Genomic DNA, 25,101 nt, shown 5'->3' on the forward strand with positions numbered 1-25,101 from the left:
TCTTCACATCAAAAGCCCAAGAAAATGCAAACCTGGGTTTGAGGTGTAAATTTTGAGCAGCATCAAGGAGGAGTCCCAGGGTCTGCTGGATTTTGGTGTGTTGGCCTCCTGAATGTAATATGAGAGGATAACCTTACTTTGGAGTTGAGAGATCTCCATAAGAAATAGCCCTGTCCACTGCAGCTCTCAGTTCCAGTAAGTCCTAGGCAGGAAAGGGCAGCTTGGCCTGCAGCTCACTGTATTTCAACAGGGTTCTCAGAGGACAGGTTGATCCGAACATGATCCTTATGGGTCTGGAGACCAGTGCTCTCGGAAAACTGCAGAGGGCATGTCAGGGTGTAATCTCTCTTTTTGAAGATACACAGAGTCTTACATCCTCTCTCTTCTCATGCCCAGGTTAAGCTGTCCACATTCTGGCTTATTGTCATTGAGCACAACTGCCATGCCTCGGGGTAAGAAGTGTAAAGGCTGCACTTAGGTTCAAGATAGGCCAGAGGGTGTGAAGACTACTCTGACCAAAATGATGAAATTAACTCTCTTAAATGCTGATTATGTTGAAATGGTAAAACAGTGGTCTGTTACTCGCTCACTTATCAGAGCATCCTATATATCGATACCCCCACTACTCTGTTGCCTGATAATTTGAGCCCAAGAATACCACCAAAAGCTCACTGCAAAATAATGAAAAAGCCTAGTACCTCCGAGGCTTCATTTACTTCTGTGAAACCCAATAAGGACCTCCTGAGGAAAGCAACATCCTTGCTGAAGGAATTCCTGATGATTAGTTTTAAAAAGAAAAGGCTAATTTCACAAATTGAAATGCTGTGGGTTATTGCGAAGAAATATGAATGTCATTTTCATGAGATCCTCAAAAGAGATTCACTTGGTATAGAAATCATATCTGGTATTGATGTAAAGGAGATGGATTCTCCCAAGAATTGCTATGTCCTTGTCAATAAAATGAACCTCCCCAACAGTGGTAGAGTGAATCCAGGCAGGGGATTCCCCAAGACAGGTCTTCTAATGAATATCCTAGGAGTGATCTTCATGAAGGGCAATTGTGCAAGTGCAGTAAGCATCTGGGAATTCTTGAATAAGATGAAAATCTATGCTGGGCAGAAACACTTCTTGTTTGGTAAGCCCAAAAAGCTTATCACTGAAGATCTGGTGAAGCTTAAATATTTAGAGTACCTCCAGATAGTTGATAGTCAACCACCCCATTATAAGTTCTTGTGGGGCCCCAGATCACATGCTGAAATTAGCAAGATGCGTATCTTACAGTTTCTGGCCAAAATTAACAACACAGTTCCAAGTGCTTTCAAGTCTTGCTATGAAGAAGCACTGGAAGAGCAAAACGAAAATGCCTTATTAGCTTCAAGAACCAGTACCTCTACCATGTCAGAGAATGACCCAGAGTAGTATCTAGAAGCTCTGCTGAATGTTTTGAACATTGAAGTCGATTCATCTAAAGAAGACATTAGTTTTCAGAGAGAAGAAATACTGGGTATTAGCGAGCAACACCATGTTTAATATTTTAGTTCATTTTCTATATGAGTAATTTGCAGATTTCCCTGCAGTTTTTTTCTATATTGCAAGTGATTCACTTATAACTGAAGGTTAATCTCGTATAACCTTATGAATGATATTGGCCATTTATTACTTGAGAGTTCCACTAATGTGTTCTGTTCTTTGTTTGGAAAACAAATCTTAAAAATGTTCATTTTGTTCAAAAGAACAGCATTCAAATATGAAGTTCCTTGAAAATGTGAAAATATTTTTCAGTAAAATGTGTGCCAAGAAGAGAGAAAACCACCAAGACAGTTAACACCAAGTTTCTTAGGACCTCTCAATATTTTTAAAAAATTGCAATTTTAACGTTGATGGATATAATTATGTATAAATAAATCATAATACATCAATCCACATTCTCTCTGACTCATTTATTCCTAAACGTAGTAGACCTTCTTTTCTTAGAAGGCTGCATAATTGCACTAGCCCCCCCCCAAAAAAAAACGAAGCTGAAAGAGACTAATAAGGATAAACGTAGTTCCACATGACAACAGCCAAGTATCAATGCATTAAAGGAAGGAAGCAATGCTGGGCCTTGAGAAATTGCCTGTCCTTTTTTCCTTTTTTGGTTGCTATATGCTTTTTTATTTTTTCTTTATTTTCTTTTTTTATTTTATAAGAGGACAAGGTGAAGTTACATTGGGAAGAGAATCGCTCATAAACAGAATTCTCAGAAGAAATCCCCTTGCTAACACCTTAATTTTGAATTTTAAACCAAAAAACATTAAGAAAAATAAAACAAAACACAGGCACAATTACTTTGTCCCTCAAGTCCCCAGATTATACTACATTATAACATTTCTTAGCAGTACACAAAGCAATCTAAAGCCACAAAATTTATGTAACTCCTTTAACATTGAAGGCATAGTATTTTTTACAGGTCCAAGCACATGCATATGAATTTAAGTTAACCTCAAAAGTTTAAGTGATAGACCTTGAGACTTCCTGATCTGAAGTTTAATACTATTATTTAGTCTGCTTTTGACATTTTTAAATTTATTTAAAGAAAATATATCACATAGTTCACACAATTGTTCATAATACATTGGTTTCAGGAAGAACAAAGGCAAAGTTATTTAAAAAATAGAAAGACTAATGAGATGAAAGAGAATGGGTTCAGTAGCAAGTATACTTTTGAAAATCATTGAATAACCAATTAACTCATTAAAGGCCCTGCAGATGGTTTAATAAGCTTTTCTTCTTTTCTCTCTCTCTTTTTAAGGATATGAGTTACAGAAGTACAGTAAAAATGGTGTTAGAGTGGGAATTATTGTTTGCATAGGCCCCCAAAATAAGGGGGGCATGGAAAGGAAAAGCCTTAGCCTAAATACAAGGAGATGTTACCCCTGAAGTTTTCTGGCATAAGACCAACTCTAGGTCTCCAGGCATACTCCATTGTCTAAACCAAGTCATTATCTGTAGTGCCAATACACTTTTCCCCCCACACAGTCGCTGTTGTTGGTATCAGGCTTCTGTAGTTAAAGATCCTGGGATCTGTGCATATCCTACATCGAAGTCAGGAGGGCAATGCAGAGATCCCTGTCCTGAAAGCAGTTCATTGTTGTTAAGTCTTCTGGGTGTTAAGGGAAGTCTCTTTTGAGTTGGTCAATGCGAGAGCAGTGGTAGGGTCTTCCCTGGTAGATGACTGCTTCCAAGTGATGTTATAGACAGTGATGGTTGTTTCATAGATGGCATCCCTGGTTCAGGGGTGAATGGACAATACCCCTTCTTCTGAGGCCTGAGCCAGGTCATTATGACAATGATCAGGGTGTAAGGTCCCATTGCATTACAAGAATTGTGTTCCCATCTCTATTAGATTAGATTAGATTAGATTAGATTAGATAAATATTTGTATGTATAGTATTTTCCCATTTTAATGTGCCTATGCAAAAAAGGAACAATGCCACATGGCATTATTGGTGCATATGGGGGCCGCTGGAACAAGTCCAACAATCCCTGTAACTTGGTTCAAACATAAGCTCTAAACTGAGGGACTCTTCTACCATAATTCCTTATAGAACAGATCACGAAGGGAAGAACAGACAATACAGTGGGGAAAATCGTCACTGTATAAGAGAATATTTAGTAAGAGCTTTATCTATTAAGGGAATACATATAAGATATTCAAAAATATATACATGACCCTTGTATGTTTTTTGAAATAGTTGGGGCTGTTAAATCCAGCGCACCACTTTGGTCTGTGATTTGGCCTGTGCCATCTGATAACTGGCTGACGACAGTCCCAGTCCCATATCAGGAAAGATGCCTGAGCCGTGATTTCTTAGAAATTGAGTCTCTTAGCAAGCAAAAGTCCACAATGAAGAAAGAAGGAGGAACAGAGGCCTCTGAGAATAGGTCCTTAGCAACAGTTTATTGGGATCTTCTCAGGCTGAGAGTCTATCTTATAACTTAGGGTGCAGTTGGGCAGCTGGCTTTGTGTGGGGACAATGATCTTCTTGAAGAAACAAGAACTGAAGGTAAAAAGGGTTAAATGTGTGTGGTTAATGATCGTTGGGGGTGAGGAAGTGAAAGACTAGAAATGAGCTTGTAGGGCGGTGGATACAAGATGGGCATTCTGCATATGCAAAACATACATTAATCATAGGGAATCCTATTAATATATACTGTATGTGCGGGGGCACTAACCCCCACGTGGTTTTGAAAACGGAGACCGGTGAAAAGAAAAGTGACTGCCTCAGCACAACCCACTTCTTTCTGCTGGGTGGGGTAATCCCTGGCCTCCCAGCACCTGCAAGCTAGAGAGAAGGCCTTTGGTTTGGGGTCTTCCCAAACCCCAGGCCAACAAGAGGTAGCCTTCAGAACAGAAAAGGATTTAGTATGGAACTGGAAGCCAGACATATGTCCAACCTCTTCCCCATGCCCCTCCCCTCTACTGCAGGGTGAGGGGCAGGGAAAGCCTGGGGTCCCCTTAAGAGTCTTCCCAGCACTCACCTTTCTGGCCTCTTGGGCCAGCACCCAGAGATGGCCTGGAGTCCAAGGGAAGAAGAGGGGGATGGCTGGGGGCCAGCCAGGCCTCCCAGCACCCTCCAAAGTAGGGAGAAGGCCTTCAGCCTGGAGTTTCCCCAAACCCCATGCCGGCTGCCTGTCCTTTTTTAAAGAGAAATTGCATGGGGGGCCTAGATAAAACTGAGGGGTAGCCAAAAGCTGGCACCATACCCTCAGATGGTGGCCACCATAAGTAAAAGACTTAAATCTTAATAGAATTGCTTTAGCAGTTACCTTGGGATGTAGTTAACTCAGAAGGAAATCTTCTGGAGACACAGTTGGAAAGCTTTCCATAGTCTTGCTCCATTGTGATTGAATATAAGATGCAAATGAAGTATTTTATTCAGATTCTATCCAGGGAGTTTCTATGACATTCTCTCAGAAGATGAGACTCTCTTGGGACTGGGGTGACAGTACAATAAGTAGTGTGCATGACTTGCATATGGCCAATCCAGGTTCAATACCTAGCACTCCATATAGACCCCAAGCACTTCCAGGAGTAAGACCTAAGTGCAGAGCCAGGGGTAACTCAAGCGCTTCTGAATATGGTTAAAAAAAAACTCCCCCTAAAATGAACAGTTTTTAAGCAAGGTGAGGTTCCCTTGAGGTTAAATGATCAGAATCCACTGTTCTGGCACTCTGCTCTGCGAATTGGAGCAGCCAGAGTATACTTCATACAAATTCACTCAAAATGGGATCTTTTCTACATAATTCAGTAAACTCTTGGCAAGGCCTAGATGTTTGTTAGTGGCTAAATAAAGTCGCTGTGATTTTGAAAGAAGGCACCTGAGAGGGAAGTAAGCTTTAGTCCTTGAAACCTGTTTTTGGATTTTTGTATTGCACCTACAGAAAAAAGTTCTTCACACTGACCCTTACATGCTCCAGTAGGGAAGTATTACTTCATATTTCTTCTAAGAAGCATTTTTGTTTGATATGTTTTGTGTGTCCCAGAATTACTATATATTCTTTTAAATTTTAATTAGAAATCAAGTTTCTTGACTGACAAGATAGTTCAAAGGGTAGAGTGTATGCCTAGCATGTGCAAGGCCTAATTTGATCCCTTTCATCACTGACCACTGCTCAGTGTAGTCTTAGTGGCCCTTGAACATTGCCAAGCCTGAGCATCACTTTACTAGAAAAGCATTGCATCATCTGGCCCATAAAACAAGGCCAAGCACTGCCATAAGTGGTCCTGATGCTTCCTGGTCCAGGCACAGTTAAATATAGCTTCTATTAAAAAAATGATGGTAAATTGGAATACCAGGAAACAAATAAATCACAGTAATAACTTGCATTCATCAAAGTGTTGATAAGGACAGACACCATGCTAACTGTCAGTTTGAACCCCAGTGACACACGGTTCCCAGTACTCCATGCTGGTAGTAGTTCCCAAGCAAAATTGGCTGAGTCAAAAAGTAAACAAAAAATACAAACAACATTTATTTCGGACAAGAAAATAGGGTAATGGTTTGAGTGCATGTGGGAAACCTAGCTTAATCTCCAGCACTTCATGATCCTTCCAGGAACAGTGAGTGAGTGACCTGAACACAAAGCTAGCAAGACAGAGCTAGGAACAGTCCCTATGTGATGTAAGGGTTCCACTTGCCATTTCTGGGTGAGCAAGTCTGAAGCAGGGGTGTTGCAAGAATTAAGAAAACAAGAGAGCCATAAAAGCTTCCAGCCTTGTGGACAGAGAGCAAGCCAACTGTCCTTTCCATGCAATCTTTAAGGTATAGGCCCAATCCACATGAGAGGGAGGCAGATGTGAAGGACAAAAGCATTTATCTCATGCTAATTAAGCCTAGATGGGTTTTTTTTACATATCAAAAGAGGCAGGTGAAGGGAAAGGAAACTAGGTCAAAGTCTGTTTTGGGAGAAGCTGGGCATGAAATCTGTGTACTGCTAGGGATATAGCTCCAAAACAAAAAGACAGGAAGGTGAAGAAATTAGACTGAACTTGACCAACTCAGTAGAGTAGAAGAATCCCCGAGATGTGGCAAGAGGAATATAAGTACTCACAAGAGCTTAAAAACATAATTATTGTGCCTTAATATTTAATGAAAAATAAAAACTAAAAAATTTTCAAGAGGGCCCGGAGAGATAGCATGGAGGTAAGGCATGCAGAAGGATGGTGGTTCAAATCCCAGCATCCCATATGGTCCCCCGAATCTGCCAGGAGCTATTTCTGAGCGTAGAGCCAGGAGTAACCCTTGGGTGCTGCCGGGTGTGACTCAAAAACCAAAATAAAATGTTCAAGACACTTTAGGGATTTACCAATTCTCATCAGGGAACTTTACACAGACTCTTCCACTGTTCTTACAAGAGATTCAAGTAAGATCTTGGACTATGAGGAAGATCACTTAGCACCGGAGAAAGGCATGTTAAGCTGTATCAGGAGTCAGATTCTGGGTAGTAAGTGATGTCTTGGGTGAGATCACTAGCAGAGATTTTAACTGCTTTACCTCACTGTCTCTTGGGGAAAAAGGACCACAGACAAGAAGCATGGATATGTCCTGCTAGTGGATCTCAGGGAGATCAGAGCCTTTCTCTGTCCTCAGATAAAGAAAAAAGGGGAATGTCACACTCCACTAGAATTTAAATTTAGTAAACAAAGTGAGAATTACAGAGATGACCAGCCTAAAATAATGGGCTTACAAAGAGTCTGGCCTCTTTCCTGTACTCCAGACTTAGTCCCCGGGGCAAGGTAAATGGATTAGCACCTCTCTTCAGGTAATCAGGCACTTAATTTCTTTGCTGACTTCTAATGCCACATAACTTTCAGAAGTGTTAATTCACACCTCTATAAACGCATGAATCACACCACACCACCACCTAAGTTCTAGTACCCAATAGTACTATCCAATTAACACTTTCTACCCATTTCTACTTCTCTCCCACATTGTCACAATGTTTGTTTTGTTCTCTATTTTTTTCCAGCGGCATTTTGGGGAGTGTGAGGAGGTGTCAGGCTACACCTTGCAGGGCTCAGAGCTTACTTCTGGCTCTGTGCTCAGGGGCCATTCTTGCCTCTGTTCCCGGGAATACTATGCAATGCCAGGTATAGAACCAAGGTTGGCCACATGCTAGGCAAACACCTCAACTCCAGTCCCATGTCTCTGGCAGCCTCCATTAGTATTTTAAAATTTGACTTTATTGAGCCAAAGGTAGAACAAAAAGGGGTAGAATGAATGCCCTGTATGCACAACTACCAAAGTTTAATTCCCCAGTACCATGGTGGGTGGCCCTGGTACTTCTCAATGTCCCAGCAATATTGTCTCACTATTGCCTGAGCAATACTTCCCAATTTAACTAAAATCTAAGATCCATACTACCGCAACAAGTATCCATAGGAGTGGCCCCAAGCCTCAACATCATTAGAGTATTTGATATATAATACTTGGGCTTTTAATTTTGAGCAGCTTTTATTTGCTGAAAGGTTGAATAAAAAGTGCAACAAACAAAAACAAACCAAAAAATCCACACCAATACAAAACTTTTCACCTTCTATTAAAATTGAGCCCAAAAAATGAAAAGAAAAAGTGCAATGTTCCCAAATATTCTGTTCTCTCAGAAAAGTCCATAGTTTTCAATGAAATATTTTGGGATTGTGTCTTCTTTGAGTTTAGAGATATGTATAATACCATGTTCTCATGTTATTAGCTTCACTGCCCCTCAAAAATCTATACTCTGCTTATTTATCTCTCCCCTTCTTTGTAATGTCTGACAGGCATTGATCTTACTCTCTCTATAATTTTGCCTTTCCCAGAATGTAGTATCATTAAAGTCACACAGTCTGTGGCCTTTTCATATTAGTTTCCAAGATTTGAAAGTGATTTAAGTACTCAATAGCATATGAGTAGATAAAACATATGTGATATGTTTATGCATATCATGGATATGGACATGCACAATGAAATACAAGATATTTAAGAGAAAAAGATAGAAAGTTTTGTCTTTTAAAAATTTAAACATCATGGCTACAAGGTTGCTTATACTACAGTTTTTTTCCACTGATAATGTTGTTTATGATTGAGTTATAGTCATAAAATGTGCAGCAACTTTCACCCAGTGTGCATTTCCTGCCACCAATGTCAACATTCTCCCTTTCACCCTCCCTGATGCTCTGCAGGCATTTTACTTCACTGACACACAAACTTTCTCTCTTTCTCTCTTCTTTTTTTTTATGACAGTGTGAGTATGATATCCAGAGATAATAGAAACAGGGATTAGGAAGAGGACCTATCCATGGTAGGAAGCTTGCTACAAAGAGTGGAGAATTCAGATAGAGTAGAGTAGGGTCTATTATAAAAGGGTAATGCCTTTCAGTAACAGTAGTCAAAACATAGTGTCAAAAAACAAAGAAAAAAATAAGTTTTGCCTCTGACTACATCATGGTTGGAACTGAAGCGGGGAAAGAGTCATACTAGGTCAACTATTTCAGAAGGAGAAAGACAAATAACAGAGACAATCACTCATAAAATGTGTCATATAAAAACAAAGCAAGGAAAAGGCAATGTTAAATGAAAACAACACCTTTAACTCTTACTACAAACTTATCCATCCTATCAAAAAAGGGTGGGATGAAAGTGTGGAGGGAGACCAAGAGATCAATGGTATAGGGATATTAGCATTTTGATGATGGGCATGATATAACATTATACTCCCAAACATGAACATTTACCATCTTATAAAACATTGGTAATTCAATACAAGTAAAATAGATATAAAATTACAATTATTATTAATAGTATAGACCTAAATTCTGCCTTTTAGCAATAGGATTTTAACTTTGGAATGTTATACTAAATTATTTAAGCCAAAGAGAAATGCCATATAGCCTTACTTATATGTACAATCTTAAAACAAAACCAAAGATGTCTGACTTGTCTTAGAGATGTCCTTGGGAGCTTGGCTTCATTAGTAAGAGAAATAAACAAAAATATATGGGACTACAAAAAACTGCATAGTGGATAAAAAAACATTAAAATAGAAGGGCAACTTACTGAATGAGAGAGCATACTTTGCAACTACATATCACACAGGAGGTAAATGTTCAACATATACAAACAATTCATATAACTTAAAATAAGCAACCTTTGGGGCTGGAGCAAAATAGCATAGCAGATAGGGCATTTGCCTTGCATGCAGCCAACCCAGGTTCAATTCCCAGCATTTTATATGGTCCCCCGAGCATTTCAGAAGTAATTTCCCAGTGCAGAGCCAGAAGTAACCACTCAGCACCACCAGGTGTAGCCCCCAAACCAAAACCAAAATTAAATTAAATTAAATAAAACAACCTGGCTTTTAAAATAAGCAGATACATCCAGAGAGATAGTACAGCAGGTAGGACACTTGTTTTTGTACATGGCAGCCGTGAGTTTGATTCCTGGGACTGTAGGCAGACCCCTGAACAACTTCAGGAGTGCTTCTTGAGTACAGAGCCAGGAGTAAGTCGTAGCATGAATGGGGGTGCCCCAAAGGAAAAAAAACACATAAGCAGGCATTTTACCAAATCAAACAAGCAGATGGCATGAATACACAAAAATATTTTATCTATTGCTTATAATTAGGAAAATGAAAGTTGAATCCACAATGAGATTTCACCTCCTACCTGTAAGAATGGCTATTATCAGGAATACAAGAAACTATGTTGGTGATGGTGTGGAGAACAAATAACCTGGGTATAATATTCATAGAAAAAGTAAATTGGTATAGCTACTATGGAAAACAGAGTGGAGATATTTTAAAAAATTAAAAATAGAACAAAATATAGTTTAAAAATCACACCTAAGGATATTTATTAATATATTATATAAAATAATTTAAAAGTCCCTGTGGGAGGTCAGGTGGGGCTCAGTGATAAAGCACTGACCCTGCATGTGTGAGGTCCTGGGTTTGAAACCTGGCACAGTAAGACCAAAACAAAAACAAAAGATGCAAAATATTTGTTCATCCTTTAGATTCTATGCAGCATTAGTCAATAATCCATTATATGGAACAACTTATGAGTCCATCGATTCATAAAAATATTATGTGATAGACAATAAAACACTAAACAGCTATTTAAGAAAAGACAAAGCTTTGCCATTTAAAAGAGAATATTCCATAGGTGGACCTTGAGGCGATTATTCTAAGTGAAATATATTTTAAAAAGAAATACAAATACCATATGATCCCACTCTTATATGCAATCTAAAAAAAAGAAAGCTAACAAAATAAAAATAGACTCAGATAATAGAATGGTGGTTAGCAGAGACAAAAAAAAAGTCAGCGATGGGCAGAAGGAATGTTTACTGCTTAATGGTGAATAGTATCTAGATCGTTGAATCTGGACAGGTCTGGTGTGATAAGTATATTTGTCAAGGTATTACATTTTATTAAACTTATAGTGTTGTAAATGAATTTACATCATTTTTAAGAATAAAACGAGCAAACAGATAAAAGGAACTGATTGGAGGTTGCCAGAGGCAGGGATTGGAAATGAGTGGTGGGCACAAAGGACAAGAAACAAGGTCAAGAGACACACATCTCCCTCTAGAAAATAAATTTTGGGGAATGAAATATAGTGTGTTGACTAAAATTAATAATATATTGTATATTTGAATTCCATATATTTGATAGTAGATCTTAAAAGATACAATCACAAGAGAAAAATGAATATATAAACTTTATCATAGTGACTATTCATTTTCTATTGCTTTGTAAAATTTTTCACAACTTTAATAGTTTTAGAAAACAACACAGAGGTCTGTAGGTAAGATATCTGAGCACAAAGTACCTGGATTCTCTAGGTTACAACTTCCACAAAGCTGTAGTCAGCATATCAGTTAGCTGAGTAATAATCTTGAGCCTGAGAACTCCTTTTAACCTCTTGGAAGTTCTTTTTTAAAAGGCAAATTTTTAATAAATTTTATTTTGACCAAAGCGGATTACAAATCCTTCACAGTAATATTTTAGGTACATAGTGACATTGAATCAGGAGCATTCCCACCATTAGTGTTGTCATCCCTCCACGGCTGTTCCCAGCATGCATACCATATCTCCCTCCTTTGACCTCCAGGCTGCTAGTATAAGTGGTCCGGTCCCCTCTGTGTCTAGCTTGTTGTAGATTGGGTTTCAATTCTGTTGTTGCTGGCTTTGGATTTGGTGTTTAAGTCTAATCATTTTTTTTATTTGTACTTAATGTTCATACAAGTGTTTGGTCTTGGTACCCTCCATTATTTTCTACTCAATTTGTGAGGCAGAACAAGATGGTTCAAGTTATGTGGTTCTGCTTGGAGGAAAGAAAAAAGAAAGAAAAAAGAGGGGTCAAAAATCAAACAAGCAAAAAACGGGAGGAGTCCTTCTAAAGGCTATAAATACCAATTTAAGAGAAGAAAGGGAGAAAGGGAAAAAAACATAAAAACAATACAAAAAATCAAACAAAAGAACCCGAAAAGCACCACAGCAATAAAGACAACAACCAAACAATAACCACAGTCCCGAAATAAAAACAAAACACACAAAAAAATGAAAATAAAAACCTCTTGGAAGTTTTGTGCAGAGCCAAGAGTTAAAGCAAGGAGATGCCCCTTTTATCACAGCTACTGACAAAATTACTCCCAGGTCAGGCTTAGGTACTTTTCAGTCAGTTCCTTCCATCTTCAATATCAGCAATGGAAAACTTCCCTCCCACTAAATGTTTGCCATTCTTTCTGGCCAGGAAAAGCCCCCTTTTTCCATCAAAATGTTGGGCCACCACAAGCAGTGCTCTGGAATCCTGAAATTTTACCTACCACAGTGAACCTGTGGTATTATGGTTATTTTTATTATTAAGAGCTTTACCTTCTAAAGCTCTTCTACTTTTAACCACTAAGCCTAATATGGTTAGACATTTTGTTCTCAAAATAACCTGGGATTGTGGTGGGAACAAATTAGTAAAATTGGCCATGTATTGCTAGTGCTAAAGCAATATATGGATTATTGACCTAATTATTCTCCCCACTATTTCAAATACATGAATTTTGTCACACAAATTATTCCCAAGAGTAAAAAAAATGAAACAAAATTGTGATTTGTTTCTTTGTATGTTTTGGGCTACACATCAGTGGTGCTCAAGGCCTGCTAGACCCCGGACCATATGGGATGCCAGGGATTGAACTCAGGTTGGCCGCACATAAAGCAATCAACTTACTCACTTTATTATCGCTCCAGACCCAAATAAATGACTCTTTATGGAGAAGTATGACATTAATATTTAAACACAATTTAGATATAACACAAATACTCAATTTATCACTGCACTAGAGAATATTAATTTCAACGTTACATAGAACATTTCAGGCTTAATGAGGACCTGTTTTCCAGTATATCGAAAAGCCCAATACATATATATCAGTGCTCAACACTAGTAAAGGCTTTAGTGCAATCTGGAGTGCAATGTAAGTAAAATAAATGGTCCTTTCTTTCAGGAAATCATTGTAAAAATGAAGAAAAGGACTTGAAACTTTTATTTTGGCTACTTACTTGCATGTGTCTGACCCAGGTTTGATCCCTGGCAACCATTACAGCCCATCAAGTCCACCAGAAGCGATTCCTGAGGGCAAAGCCAGGAATAAGCCACAACAGAGTAAGATCCAAATACAACAAAAAATATTTTGATGCATGTAAGAAAGTGAAAAATTATTACAAGTAAGATAAACATACTATTAAAATTAAACAGTAGAATCATTTATTTTAGGGCTGGAGGCCTGAGTACAGGAAATAAGGCTCTTGCCTTGCATTGCAGCTTAAAACTGTTGGATTTCTTAGAATGGCACGGTCCCTCAAGCAGTGCCAGAGCGAGGAGAGCCAGGAGTTAGCCCTGAGCACTTCCAAGTGTGACTTTAAAAATGAAGAATAAAGGGGCCGGGCGGTGGCGCTAAAGGTAAGGTGCCTGCCTTGCCAGAGCTGCCTTGGACGGACCGCGGTTCGATCCCCCGGTGTCCCATATGGTCCCCCAAGCCAGGAGCAACTTCTGAGCACATAGCCAGCAGTAACCCCTGAGCGTTACCGGGTGTGGCCCAAAAACCAAAAAAAAAAAAAAAAAAAAAAAAAAAAAATAAGAATAAAAAGACATAACACTTATCTTGATGGCCTGACTTCTTAAGGAAGAGTAGCAAATAAAGTAAATACGCATGTATGTGGATTTGGCAAGGGATATAATAGGATATATAATATAATAGACATAATAATAATAATTAATAATAGGTGACTATTTGGAAAGTAGGTCCTAGGCTGCTGTCATCCTCTAAGTAGGGGACATTCTTGAAACTTGGTGACAGCAATGAGCTCAGATCACTGAGTGGCAACAAAGTATTCACTTAAAAGTTAAAACACCCAGTAATATAATAACTGGTTTAGAGCTCAGCATTTTTTATAGCATGTATCAAACTTAGCATTCAATCCTTTTTTAAAAATAATATGTTTAAGTATCATGATTGCAAACATATTAGTAGTTGGGTGTCAGTTATAGAAAAAACACCCCCTTCACCAGTGCAACCTTCCAACCACCAATGCCCCCCCATCCCCTTCCTCCCCCAATCCCTGCCTGCATTCCAGACAGTCATTCTTTTTCTCTCACGCACTACCGTTGTCATGAAAGTTGTGTAGTTATTTCTCTAATTGCACTCACCATTCTTTGTAGTAAGCTTCATATTGTGGGCCGATCCTCCTAGCCCTCATCTCTATTGTCTCTGGGTATTATTACAATACTGTCTTCTATTTTTCTTAAATCCCACAGATGAGTGAAATGATTCTAATTCTAACTTAAAACACTTGGGACTTTTAACCAAAGGAAATAGCAATTGCTCCTATTATATCCTTAACTTAGATATTCTCGTGAAATATTGCATTATTATTATTTATTCAACAAAGTTAAGAAATAAGATCCAACACGACACAAGAAGGTTTCACCAACAGTCTGAAATTCCCATGACACAAATTAAAGCTTGGTATATAGAAAAAAATGAGGTGAATAATTATAGGTACCATAGGCTTTTAAATTGGGGACCATCTAGATTCTATTAGGCAGGGTCCCAGACTCACAGTGGGATGATGTACACTTTTAGAAGAAATTTGCACTTTATTCCACCACAGAACCCATTTAAATATTAAAACACCTTTCATTTAATTATTTCTACTATTTACATAAAATCAATTTCTTAGATATCTGAACTCCTAAAACTTAATTCCCTAATTTCAAAATTACAAATTAGTACATAAATGATTCTATTTATACAGCTATCTTTTAGGATACTTTGAAAGTTTACAAATTCAAGGAGCCAGAGAGATATTGCACAGGCTAGGAGGCCTAAGTACCACAAGATTCCAAAAGCACAAAATTCTGCAATTATCCCCAGTACCACAAAATTCCAGAAACACCAGCAAAAGAGACTCCTGAGCACTGAGTAAAGGGTTCTGAGCTCCAAGGAATGTGGCCCAAAAGTAAACTACAAAGAAAAAAACGTACAAATTAAGTTTACAACCTTCTGGAATAGATCATTTCTGACATACTCATTTCCAAGTCACACAGACACATCCTACCATCGATCTAAATTCCAGGTTTAAAACAAGACAATTCACTAAGTATTATTTCAGAAAAATTACCCAGGTATTCAGTGACTCTTACATATTAAACTTCATGAATACAAAGATGGTTATTTCTCCTACTAGGTGAGCTGAACTAGTTACTGGCCAATAAAGAAAATGAAACAAAAATGTTACATTAAATAACACAACTCTATCAGAATAAATGCTTCAAACCAAGCCATTCAAATTGTTTTTGGTTTGGGGCCTGTCAAGAAGTTCTCAAAGAGGCTTGTGAGTTGGTTCAGGGGTGATAATAGGAATCAAATTCAGATCAGACCATTTGCAAGGCACGGGACCCTGACAATGAACTGTCTGCACAGGCCCCGATTCCCTAACTGTTAACTAGTTTTTATTCACTAAATAATATGTTTTGTTTCTTGAAAATATTTTGGGTCATTTATTCTAATAATCTTATATACTAGCAAAATTTTTAAAAAGCAAACATGTGTGGGCAAGGGGAAGACATACAAAATATACACTGGATGGGTTAAGAAATAATATGTTGGGGCCCGGAGAGATAGCACAGCGGCGTTTGCCTTGCAAGCAGCTGATCCAGGACCAAAGGTGGTTGGTTCGAATCCCGGTGTCCCATATGGTCCCCCGTGCCTGCCAGGAGCTATTTCTGAGCAGACAGCCAGGAGTAACCCCTGAGCACTGCCGGGTGTGGCCCAAAAAAAGAAAAAGAAAGAAATAATATGTTTTACAGGGAACTTGTACAATTCTGAGATTCTTTAATAGTCACTGAGGAAATCAAATAGACAAACACAAAGTCACCTGCTGCTCCTGACAGCAATTTAGATTATGATATTCATTGATCACATTGACTATTTTTCATTTTTCATCAACCCCCACCAAATTCTTTATATTCTCAAGCAGCCCTTTTATGGAATAGGCATCTTTGAAGCTATTATAGTATGTGCTGTTTCTGTTCAGCTCTTCTCAAAAACTCTCTTATATGTAGAGTAGGGGGCAAGTTCAATTTTCTCTCCTCCCTGGGAGACAAGCTGCTTGAAAGCAGAGAAACCTACTGCTGACCTCAAACAAGTAACAACTCCTGTGCCCTGTTGAATCACTTGGTGAGATGGGTCTCGAAACAGTCTGCACCCTCACTTCTGTAAAAAAGTCACCAGCAAACATGAACTTGTCTTCAAAAGAGAAAAACACCAGGATTCACAAAGCAAAGGCTGTCTTCCTTTCATGCGTATTCAATTTCAGTTTTCCCTTAAATCAAGGCAAGTAGCAAGTATGTATGTTGTACAAGAGGAAAATTATGTGGAGATGTCTTGAAAAATCCATCTATAAGTCAAATGCCGAATGTTATTTCAACAGTAGCAGAATCCTCACTAAAGTCTTAAATCCCAGTGAAAAAAATCAACTGGTTTAAAAACCATTTTATGTTGCAGACACTAACCTTAATATCCAATTGAAATTGAAAACACATGATACTTTTCACAAGAGGTAAATACAAGTTCTTTTGCATTTAATAAAATTCAGGAATTCTGATTTAATAAAAGTCAGGAAAATATCCACAGAATATTTGACTACGCAAATGTATGAATCCAGATAAAAATAATCCAATTTTGAATATTTTCTATACAATCTTAGATATCCAAAGTACAAGAATAATGTCATTACACAAAAGAGACTAAGTGAACAATTATATGTCTGGCAGTTTTATATTCTGTAAATAAGGAATAGATACAGAAATCTATCCCCATAGTATCCCAGATTCAAAGAAAGATGTCTACAATTTTCTATTAAATTTACACAACTTTATCCAAAAACCATTATAATGTAAACAACTTTTAAAATCATTGCCATTATTTCAATTACCTTCATTGGGGGGCGCACTCAGCAGTGCTCAGAGGTCATTTCTAGCTGTGCTTGGGAGACCATATGGGATTCAGGGGATTCAGGATTCAGGGGATTCAGCTGACCCTGGGTTAGCTACGTACAAGGCAAATGCCCTGCCAGCTGTGCTATTGCGCAGGCCCCAACCATTAACTTCAAATTTATAGTAATGTGCCAGGGGTTGAATTCTGTTGACCCACGTGCCTAGCCACTAAGGAAGATTTTTACTCCTAAACTTTTAATTCAAGGTATCAGAGAAAAAGTACAAGGGAAGAACATTTCCTTTACCTGGCCTATCCTAGTTCAATCCTTGGCACCACATACAGTATCCCAAGCCCATTTAGGAGTGGTCCCTGAGCACAGAGCAAGGAGTACCTGATTACCACTGCATTGTCCCCAAACAAACAAAACAAAACTTTAATTTCCTAATTTTAAGATAACACATATGTATTCTACCACAGATATAAAATCCCAGTTTCACAGTAAACCCAATTCAGAAAGGATTATTCTAGCGAAATGATCCAGGCATCCAATAAATCTCCCTTATTTAACTTTGGCAATGAGTCAGTTCTTTCCAGTATTTGGATATTTTGAGTTAATCGCAGTTCAATAAATATAAGCAGAACAAAATTAATTCATCACATTCATTAAGTTCTTCAACTTCATAGACATAGATTAAACCTTTTCTTTTCACCTAGTATTTATTTACCAAAATGTGTCTTATATTTCTTGAAAAATTTTTTCAATTACAGCAATGACATTGGAGGCATAATGAAACTAAGGTTTATTGGGATACAGGAGAATATGCAACTATAAATATACATTTACTAGTTTCACAGATAACTTGCTTTATAAGCAACTTGAAAAAAACTCTATTCATTTTTGTTAGTGTCACATAGGAAGTACAAACCTAAACAGCAATAGTCAAATTCTCCAGACAGATATAGAAAACAATATAAAACAAGTAAATTCACTGAACACAATTTCAAAACCAACAGTCAAGATAGCTTGTATCGCAACCCTCAATTGTAATAGTAAATCAAACAACAGACCAAACAAAGTTCTGAATTCAGGGGGACGGAGCGATTGCACAGCGGTAAGGTGTTTGCTCTGCATGTGGCCAACATAGGATGGACCATCCCCAGTTTGAGTCCCAGCATCCCATGTGGTCCCCAGAGCCAGCCAAGAATTCCTTCTGAGTGAAGAGCCAAGACTAAATCCTGAGCCTCACTGGGTGTGACTCCCCCCCAAAATAAATCTGAGCTCAATTAATGATACCAGAAGCTAGAGACAAAGTTGAATTCGAGGCCCTCTATGTTTATTACATTTGGTCTGTCTTTAGTCTTGAAACCCAGGCCATTTATGACTCAAACCCAAGATACAGCAGTTACTTGGGACTACTGGAATACCTGATAACTCAATCTAGGAACTAGCCAGACAAGAATCTTTTTTTTTTAAATCAGCATTTTATATAAACACATGCAATGATAGAATGCTAGAACACACGTTCAGGGAAAGTATTCAAATAAGAAAATTTAGTACAGTTTGTAACACATTTTTATTTAATTTTTATTTTGACTATATTGGCTTACATATCTTTCACAGTAGTATTTTAGGTACATATTCACACTGAATCAGGGGAATTCCCATCACCAAATTTGTCCTTCCTCCACCCCAGTTCCCTTCCTGCAACCCTTATCCCCCACCATCAACCTGGGGCTGCTAGAGTAAGTGGTCCCCTCTGTATCTAGCTTACTACTAGTGATCATATATCTGTTTGGTCCTGGTACCCTCTCTTGTTTCCCCCTCTAGCTGAGAGGCGGACCTAGATAGTTGGAGTTATGTGGTTTTGTTTGTAGGAAAGAAAAGCAATAGAATGGGGTAAAACAATCAAATAAGCTGAAAATGGGCAGAGTCCTTTTAGAGGTTTTCAACTTCAGTTTGAGAGAGGACAGGAAAAAGGTAATTGAAACACCGCAGCAATACAGAAAGAAATATCAAATAAAATATCCAGTGAGCACTGCAGCAATAAATACAAGCACTACACAATAGTCTCGGTCCTGAAATCAAACCATACCGGAGTGCAAAAAGAAAGAGAAAGATAAAATAAAATAAAACAAAATTGGAGACATCCACTTCAATATCTACACCAAAATAAAGAAGTCAAAAAAATCAATCAATAATTAAATATATAAGTATATAAAATGATTATTTTGTGCTTTTTTTCCCCCTGCATAGGCACAGTAACTATTGGGGACATTATAGAGGTAATTCCCTTGTCCTAGAAGATACAGGGCTTCCCCACCCTTGACGTATACTGTCATGGGATTAACTATAGACTCCTTGCATGATCATTTACTCTCCCCTCAGTACTTTTGTGGTGTATGGAAGACTTCTGCTTCGTCATGGATGGTAAAATCAGACCTCTGTATCTAGAGATCCTGGCCAGACAGGTATCTTTTAGTGAATGCTCAATGCTTAAGAAATGAGACAATTAAAAAAATGTTCAAAGTACTTAGAGCCAAATTACAAGAATCAGAGATTAGGCGCCCAAAAGCAGACAAACTGAGATAAACATTTTACTCACCACTTTGATGGCTTTTTATTTCGGCAATTTATCTATGCAAAACAATGAAAATGAAACAAGACTCAATAGTACGCTGGCACAGAGAAAGTTGCCAGGGCAAGCCTCCAGGTAAAAGTATCTAGGCAGCTGCATGGGTATACCATATGCATATTTCTGTACAGAGGTCTAGATCCAGGCAGTAGAGTCGTCATTCTATAATCCAAACCAGGGCTATTTGGGTTATAATGCATTTGAAGTCAACACAGAGCCTACTGCTCTAATGCATCAAAAAGTCAAAAGTGTTACCTGCTTTCCTAAGACGGGAAAGGCTTTTATAGCAGTCCTGAAGTACTGGAGTGCAATGGCAGGAACAATATTCAAATCTATCTTCCTTTCCTTTTATTTTGGGGAATATTTATGCATGTAGAAGCTTGCTACTTTTATCTTGCCATGCCTTGAAAAATAAGAGGTGGCCTTCACAACAACAAGGCCGGAGGTCTCCAGATAGTGTGACGGCATGTTTTTCTGCACAGGCCCTCCTAAAACATAAATTCTAGCAGATCTTGGTCAGTTCTGGCTCTTCTCAAAGTCAACAACAAACAGCAATGGAAAGGTGATATCTGAGTGCAAAAATTACATTCCCACTCCTTCCTTCCTCAAAAATAGGAGGCCAGAGCTATTGCACAAGAGGAGGGTGTTTGCCTTGCATGCGGCTGACCTGGGTTCAATCCCTGATATCCCATATGGTCAAATGAGTTTTCTAGGAGTAATTCCTGAGTGCACAGCCTGGAGCACTGCCAAATGTGGCTAAAACAACAAAAAATAGCATTCACTGTTTCTCCAAAGCAGTTCCTGCCAAAACAAAAACAGGGTTGAAAAAATAGCATTCACTGTTTCTCCAAAGCAGTTCCTGCCAAAACAAAAAACAGGGTTGAAGTTACTTTGGTTTGAGCCTTGCCCTTCAAGGGAAACAGTTTCATGTCTTGGAAGTTCTTGGCATCCCAAGTTAGGTGAGGTACATTCTTCTCTTTAGTTAAGAAAAATAAATCTTTCAAGGAGTGAGATGCCCTGCTAGGTGAGGATGTTTGAGGCTATGATTTAGCACTATTTATGCTCTTCTCTGATATAGATAAAAAAGATATTTAATTGTTTTTGTTACTTTTAAATGTTGCTCCTTTAAATTTTATTGAATCTCAGAATCTAAGTTTATGACAGATATGAAGCAGAATTTTTTTCCTTTTGGAGTTTATCTAGTTGAAAAAAGATTTTTTGGCTATTCCAAGGATTAAGCCTCACCTATGCAAGGCTTGTTCTCTACGACTGAATCACATTTCTGGACCTAGAATATGGATTTTATTAAAAAGGAAAACACAATGCAGCCGAATCTGTGATCATAAGAAACAGAACAAAAAAAAAAAAACAGAGGCTAAGAAGATATCTTAGGAGGCAGAGCACATAGCTAGTATGTATGAGGTCATAAATTTCATCTCCAGCACCACATGGTCCCAGGGAATAGCCAAATATCCTTGTGTTCCCCAAGTACTTCAGAAATGTTCCTAAGTAGTCCCAGAATACCACACCACCAAATCACCACCAAATCCAAGCACAGAACTATAGGGCCTCACCTAAAAGAGCTATTGATGTAGGAAGTGGCCCTGTTCCCAGCATAACTGCCTGTGGCCTCTATGAAAACAGAAAAAGCAGCCAATTTTTGGATTTGTTCATTTCTGTTTTCCTTCATGTGCTTGGAATGGCTCAGTTCAATTCAAGAATGTAATCAGGATGAAATCCCAATAAATGTTACTCTTTATATGCTTACTATTTAATTGGTCCAAATATTAATTTAGCATCTGCTCTTTGGAAGATTCCTGGTTAATGTTGGCAATGCTAGGCTAAACAGATCCAACCCCTATTACAGAACTGCAGAGGCCAAGATCAGTTCTCACATTAAGTAGGTGAGAGATATTTACTGAAATCTAAAGGGCCAGTAAAACTATTGGTCTAGAAGTTGAAAGAAGGGTTCCAGATGTAGAATCCAATATAAATTTTTAGAGGCAAAGCAGTTAGAGATTTTGGAAATCTAAAAGTACTTAAACTGGGAAATAATCTTAATTTAGGCTGTATGATAGGTTAAATGAGGCTATGAAAACAGTGAAGAGAACAAGACAATCAGATGGTATTTTTCAGAATTGGGGAACTAAAGCTTTGGGAAAATCAAAGTTTAATAGTTACTTTGAGGTTGTTACTTCTGTTTCCATCCTGAGCAGAAATGAGTCTTGTGTTCCATCCAAATGCATGGAAAGGGGATGCACAAACTATTTCATGTGCATCATCTCCAGGTTGTTTTTTTTTTTCTTTAGATTTTGGGGCAATAACTGGCAGTTTGAGGGCTTATTTCTACCTCTGCACTTAGGGATCACTCCTGGTGGGGGTTCAAGCCCTCCACCCACTGCACTATCTCTTCTGCCCCATCAAAAGAGATTCTTAGATAAAATGGATGTCTCTGTGGTCTAATAATCATTTAGCAGTAATGTGATCTAAAGGATAGTACCCATAGCATAAAATAAATTCTTACAAAAATGATAGCTGGGACTTACTCAGCAGCACATGATCTAAAATTAGAAAGATACAAAGTAAATGAAAATGGCCCCTGCACACGTGAAGCACACCATGTTTTATGTTTTGTTTACTGGTCCAAAGCCAGCTGTGTTCAGGGCTCATTTGTGGCTCTGCAAGCAGGAATCACTCCTGATGGTGCTCATCAAAGGATAACATGGTGGATGGAGTGACTGGGGCTCCTGAGCCCTTGTCAAGTCTCTCCTCATCCAATTCCCCTCAAAATAAAATAATAAAAGAAACAAAATACGGAAACAGCGATTTAGAGTGAACAGTTGAGAGTTCAGAGTGAACAGGTAAGTTTAGAGTGAGCAGGTAAGCAATCAACCTCTAATTACAAGACTTATAAAAAAATCATAAGGTTTTTACCCACAGAACCAGGTGCAGAATAAGATTGGAAGCCAGGAAATCCTGTTGCTGATTACTAACATGTTTTAGTACCTTAGTTTTTCAGGTATAAAATAATCCTTCAGCTTTTTTGTCCACAGTGGTTCCGGGAAACATAGGGTGGACACCCTATTTCCATGCCTCAGTGCTTAATCATACTAAATCCCATATAAAGTGCTCATTATGACAATGTCTTGATAAAATATCCAATTTACTCATGTGTTTTTTATTATGTCTTCTATTAGGACCTAAGTAATATGATCACTCAGACCAATGAAACAGTCAATGGTGCACCACAGACTTATGTTACAGGTTCCACTCATTGAAGAAGTCTCTGCTAATTACCATCTCCTTTTTACCTTTTTCTTCTTTTTTCTCTCTTTTTATTTTCTTCTTATTTCTTTTTTCCTCCTCTTCTTTTGTCTTCCTCCTTTTCCTCCTCTTCCTTTTCCTTCATAAATTCTATCTATGTTAAATAAGCCCACACTGTCATTTTCTCTTTAGGAAAGAAACCTTGATACATAAGATGAGGCAGATGATACTACATACGGTAACCACCCCTTATAGACCTTACTACCATATTGCTTAGTACTCTAGATGCAAAAACTAAGCTTATACTAAAATGCTTTAGCCACTATCTAATCCTGAAAACTTCATTTACTAAAGCCCACCCCAGTCATGGACGAAACACCTAGATATTGAAAAACCTTCCAACATCAACGCACCAGCCCCATTTTCTTTTTATTTAACTTATTTGTACTGTTTTTCCCTATCTTTCTTTTCTCTTCTATCTTCTCTCTTGTTTTTCCTTTCTTTCTCTCCTAATCTATATCTTAGCTCAGATCCAACCTATGAGGGTCAGGCCTCCAACAACTTGAATAGATCTTTAAAGTCTGTCTATATGTGGGCATGAGTTTGTATATAGTGGTCTTCTCTCTAACTGCCAAATCTAATATGTAAACAATCCATGTCTATTGTGTATATAGCCCCATCCTATATCTTATCCCTCCTCCCCCTTTAGAAATCCTCCTATCCTCTCATCCCCCAATCCTGATCCATTATCCCTCCTTATTTAACCCTTTTTACCCTCAGTTCTTAACTCATTAGTCACCGAGACTGACCTCCTGCCCCAACAAACCACCATCCAGCTCCCAAAATGAAAAGACACCCTCGAAGTCCCCCATGTCGTGCCCCTTGGCAAGCGATTTCAACCAACACACCTGATGACTCATGCTATGTGGCCATTCTCACCCCCCCAATGTGGACTGTTGTATGGTACCAGATTTAGCTTCACAAGGACCCCCAAGGACACTACCCGATCCCTTAATGATGCAAATAATTTCTCAAACTCAACAAGATCATGGGTGTAATGAAAAAGTGCCTTGGATTCCACCCCCCACAAGAATATCTCAAAAACTTAATAGGGATGTCTATTTTGCATTTGTATGTTTAATATCTCTATAATAATGCCTCACAGGGTGTTTATTACAAATATAACATCACTTTTTTCTTTAATTACTTTTTTAAAATTCATTTTATATATTTCTTCTACTGGTATTTATATATATATATATATATATATATATATATATATATATATATATATATATTAACTTCACCTGTTTTGGTTCTGCTTGGCACTATAACCGAGAAGAAAAGTCCGTGCCTGGAATAAAAGCTCAGGTCAAAACCAGAACATAGAGATTGTGCAGCCTGTCATTCTTACCCCTAAATGCACCTGCAATATAATATGACACCATATGCTTTTGTATAGGCAGAGTAAAAGGGGGGAAACCTTATGCACAGAAACAAGATCTTATCCTCTAGGGATAAGAACTCATACTTTTCATAAAATAGTGGTAGCCTCCCACCCTAAACATGTGTTATGTAGACCCAACTTAGACTCCATGAGATTGGACAGTGATTATCCAATCCAGGACCCCAGATCCCAGATGTAGAATTGATATAGTTCCCTGCAACAACATCAGGAACCAAAGGAAGGAGTGCTGGTGTGGCAAGGTTTTGTGCCCCACCCTCCTTTTTTTTGCATAGGCACATAAGTATTGGGGAAATAAGAAAGGGAATTCCCTTAGCCTAAGAGATTCAGGGTTTCTCTGCCCTTTAAGCATACTTCCATGGAAACAACTACTGGCTCCGTACATGCTCATTTCCACACCCCAAGGTCTTTATATGGTGCTAGGAAACTTTCCGCTCAGTTGTAAATGATAAAATCAGGTCTCTGCAGCTAAATATCTTGGTATTTGCACAGGCCATAGGACAAAGTCTAGGATAGTCTTTCTTTATGGTTCTAGAAGTTCTGTTCCATCATTGTTCCTTTGTTGTTCTTTTTATTTATTTTTTTATTTTTCTCCTTTTCCTTATTTTTTTCTTTCATTTCTTTTATACTCTTGTTATTACGTGGTGACTTGTTTTTTTTTTTGTTGTTGTTGCTGTTGCTGGTTGCTTTTTTTGGTAGTTACTGTCTTATTTTTTATTTA

The 25,101-nt window shown here is 38.1% G+C and overlaps 1 protein-coding gene across 1 annotated transcript; it reads left to right on the forward strand.

The window, feature by feature from the left end:
- The first annotated feature begins 681 nt into the window (after positions 1–681).
- On the forward strand, positions 682–1,419 carry LOC125998810 (melanoma-associated antigen B3-like). The gene has a single exon (XM_049766873.1). The coding sequence runs from the start codon at positions 682–684 to the stop codon at positions 1,417–1,419; it is 738 nt and encodes a 245-aa protein (XP_049622830.1).
- Positions 1,420–25,101: the final 23,682 nt, after the last annotated feature.

The sequence above is a fragment of the Suncus etruscus genome, chromosome X, assembly GCF_024139225.1.
Source record: "Suncus etruscus isolate mSunEtr1 chromosome X, mSunEtr1.pri.cur, whole genome shotgun sequence".
In the NCBI taxonomy this organism is placed as follows: Eukaryota; Metazoa; Chordata; class Mammalia; order Eulipotyphla; family Soricidae; genus Suncus; species Suncus etruscus.

What these genes read in the sequence shown, in the direction of transcription:
- LOC125998810 (XM_049766873.1), top strand. Translation starts at nt 682, where the DNA reads ATGAAAAAGCCTAGTACCTCCGAGGCTTCATTTACTTCTGTGAAACCC.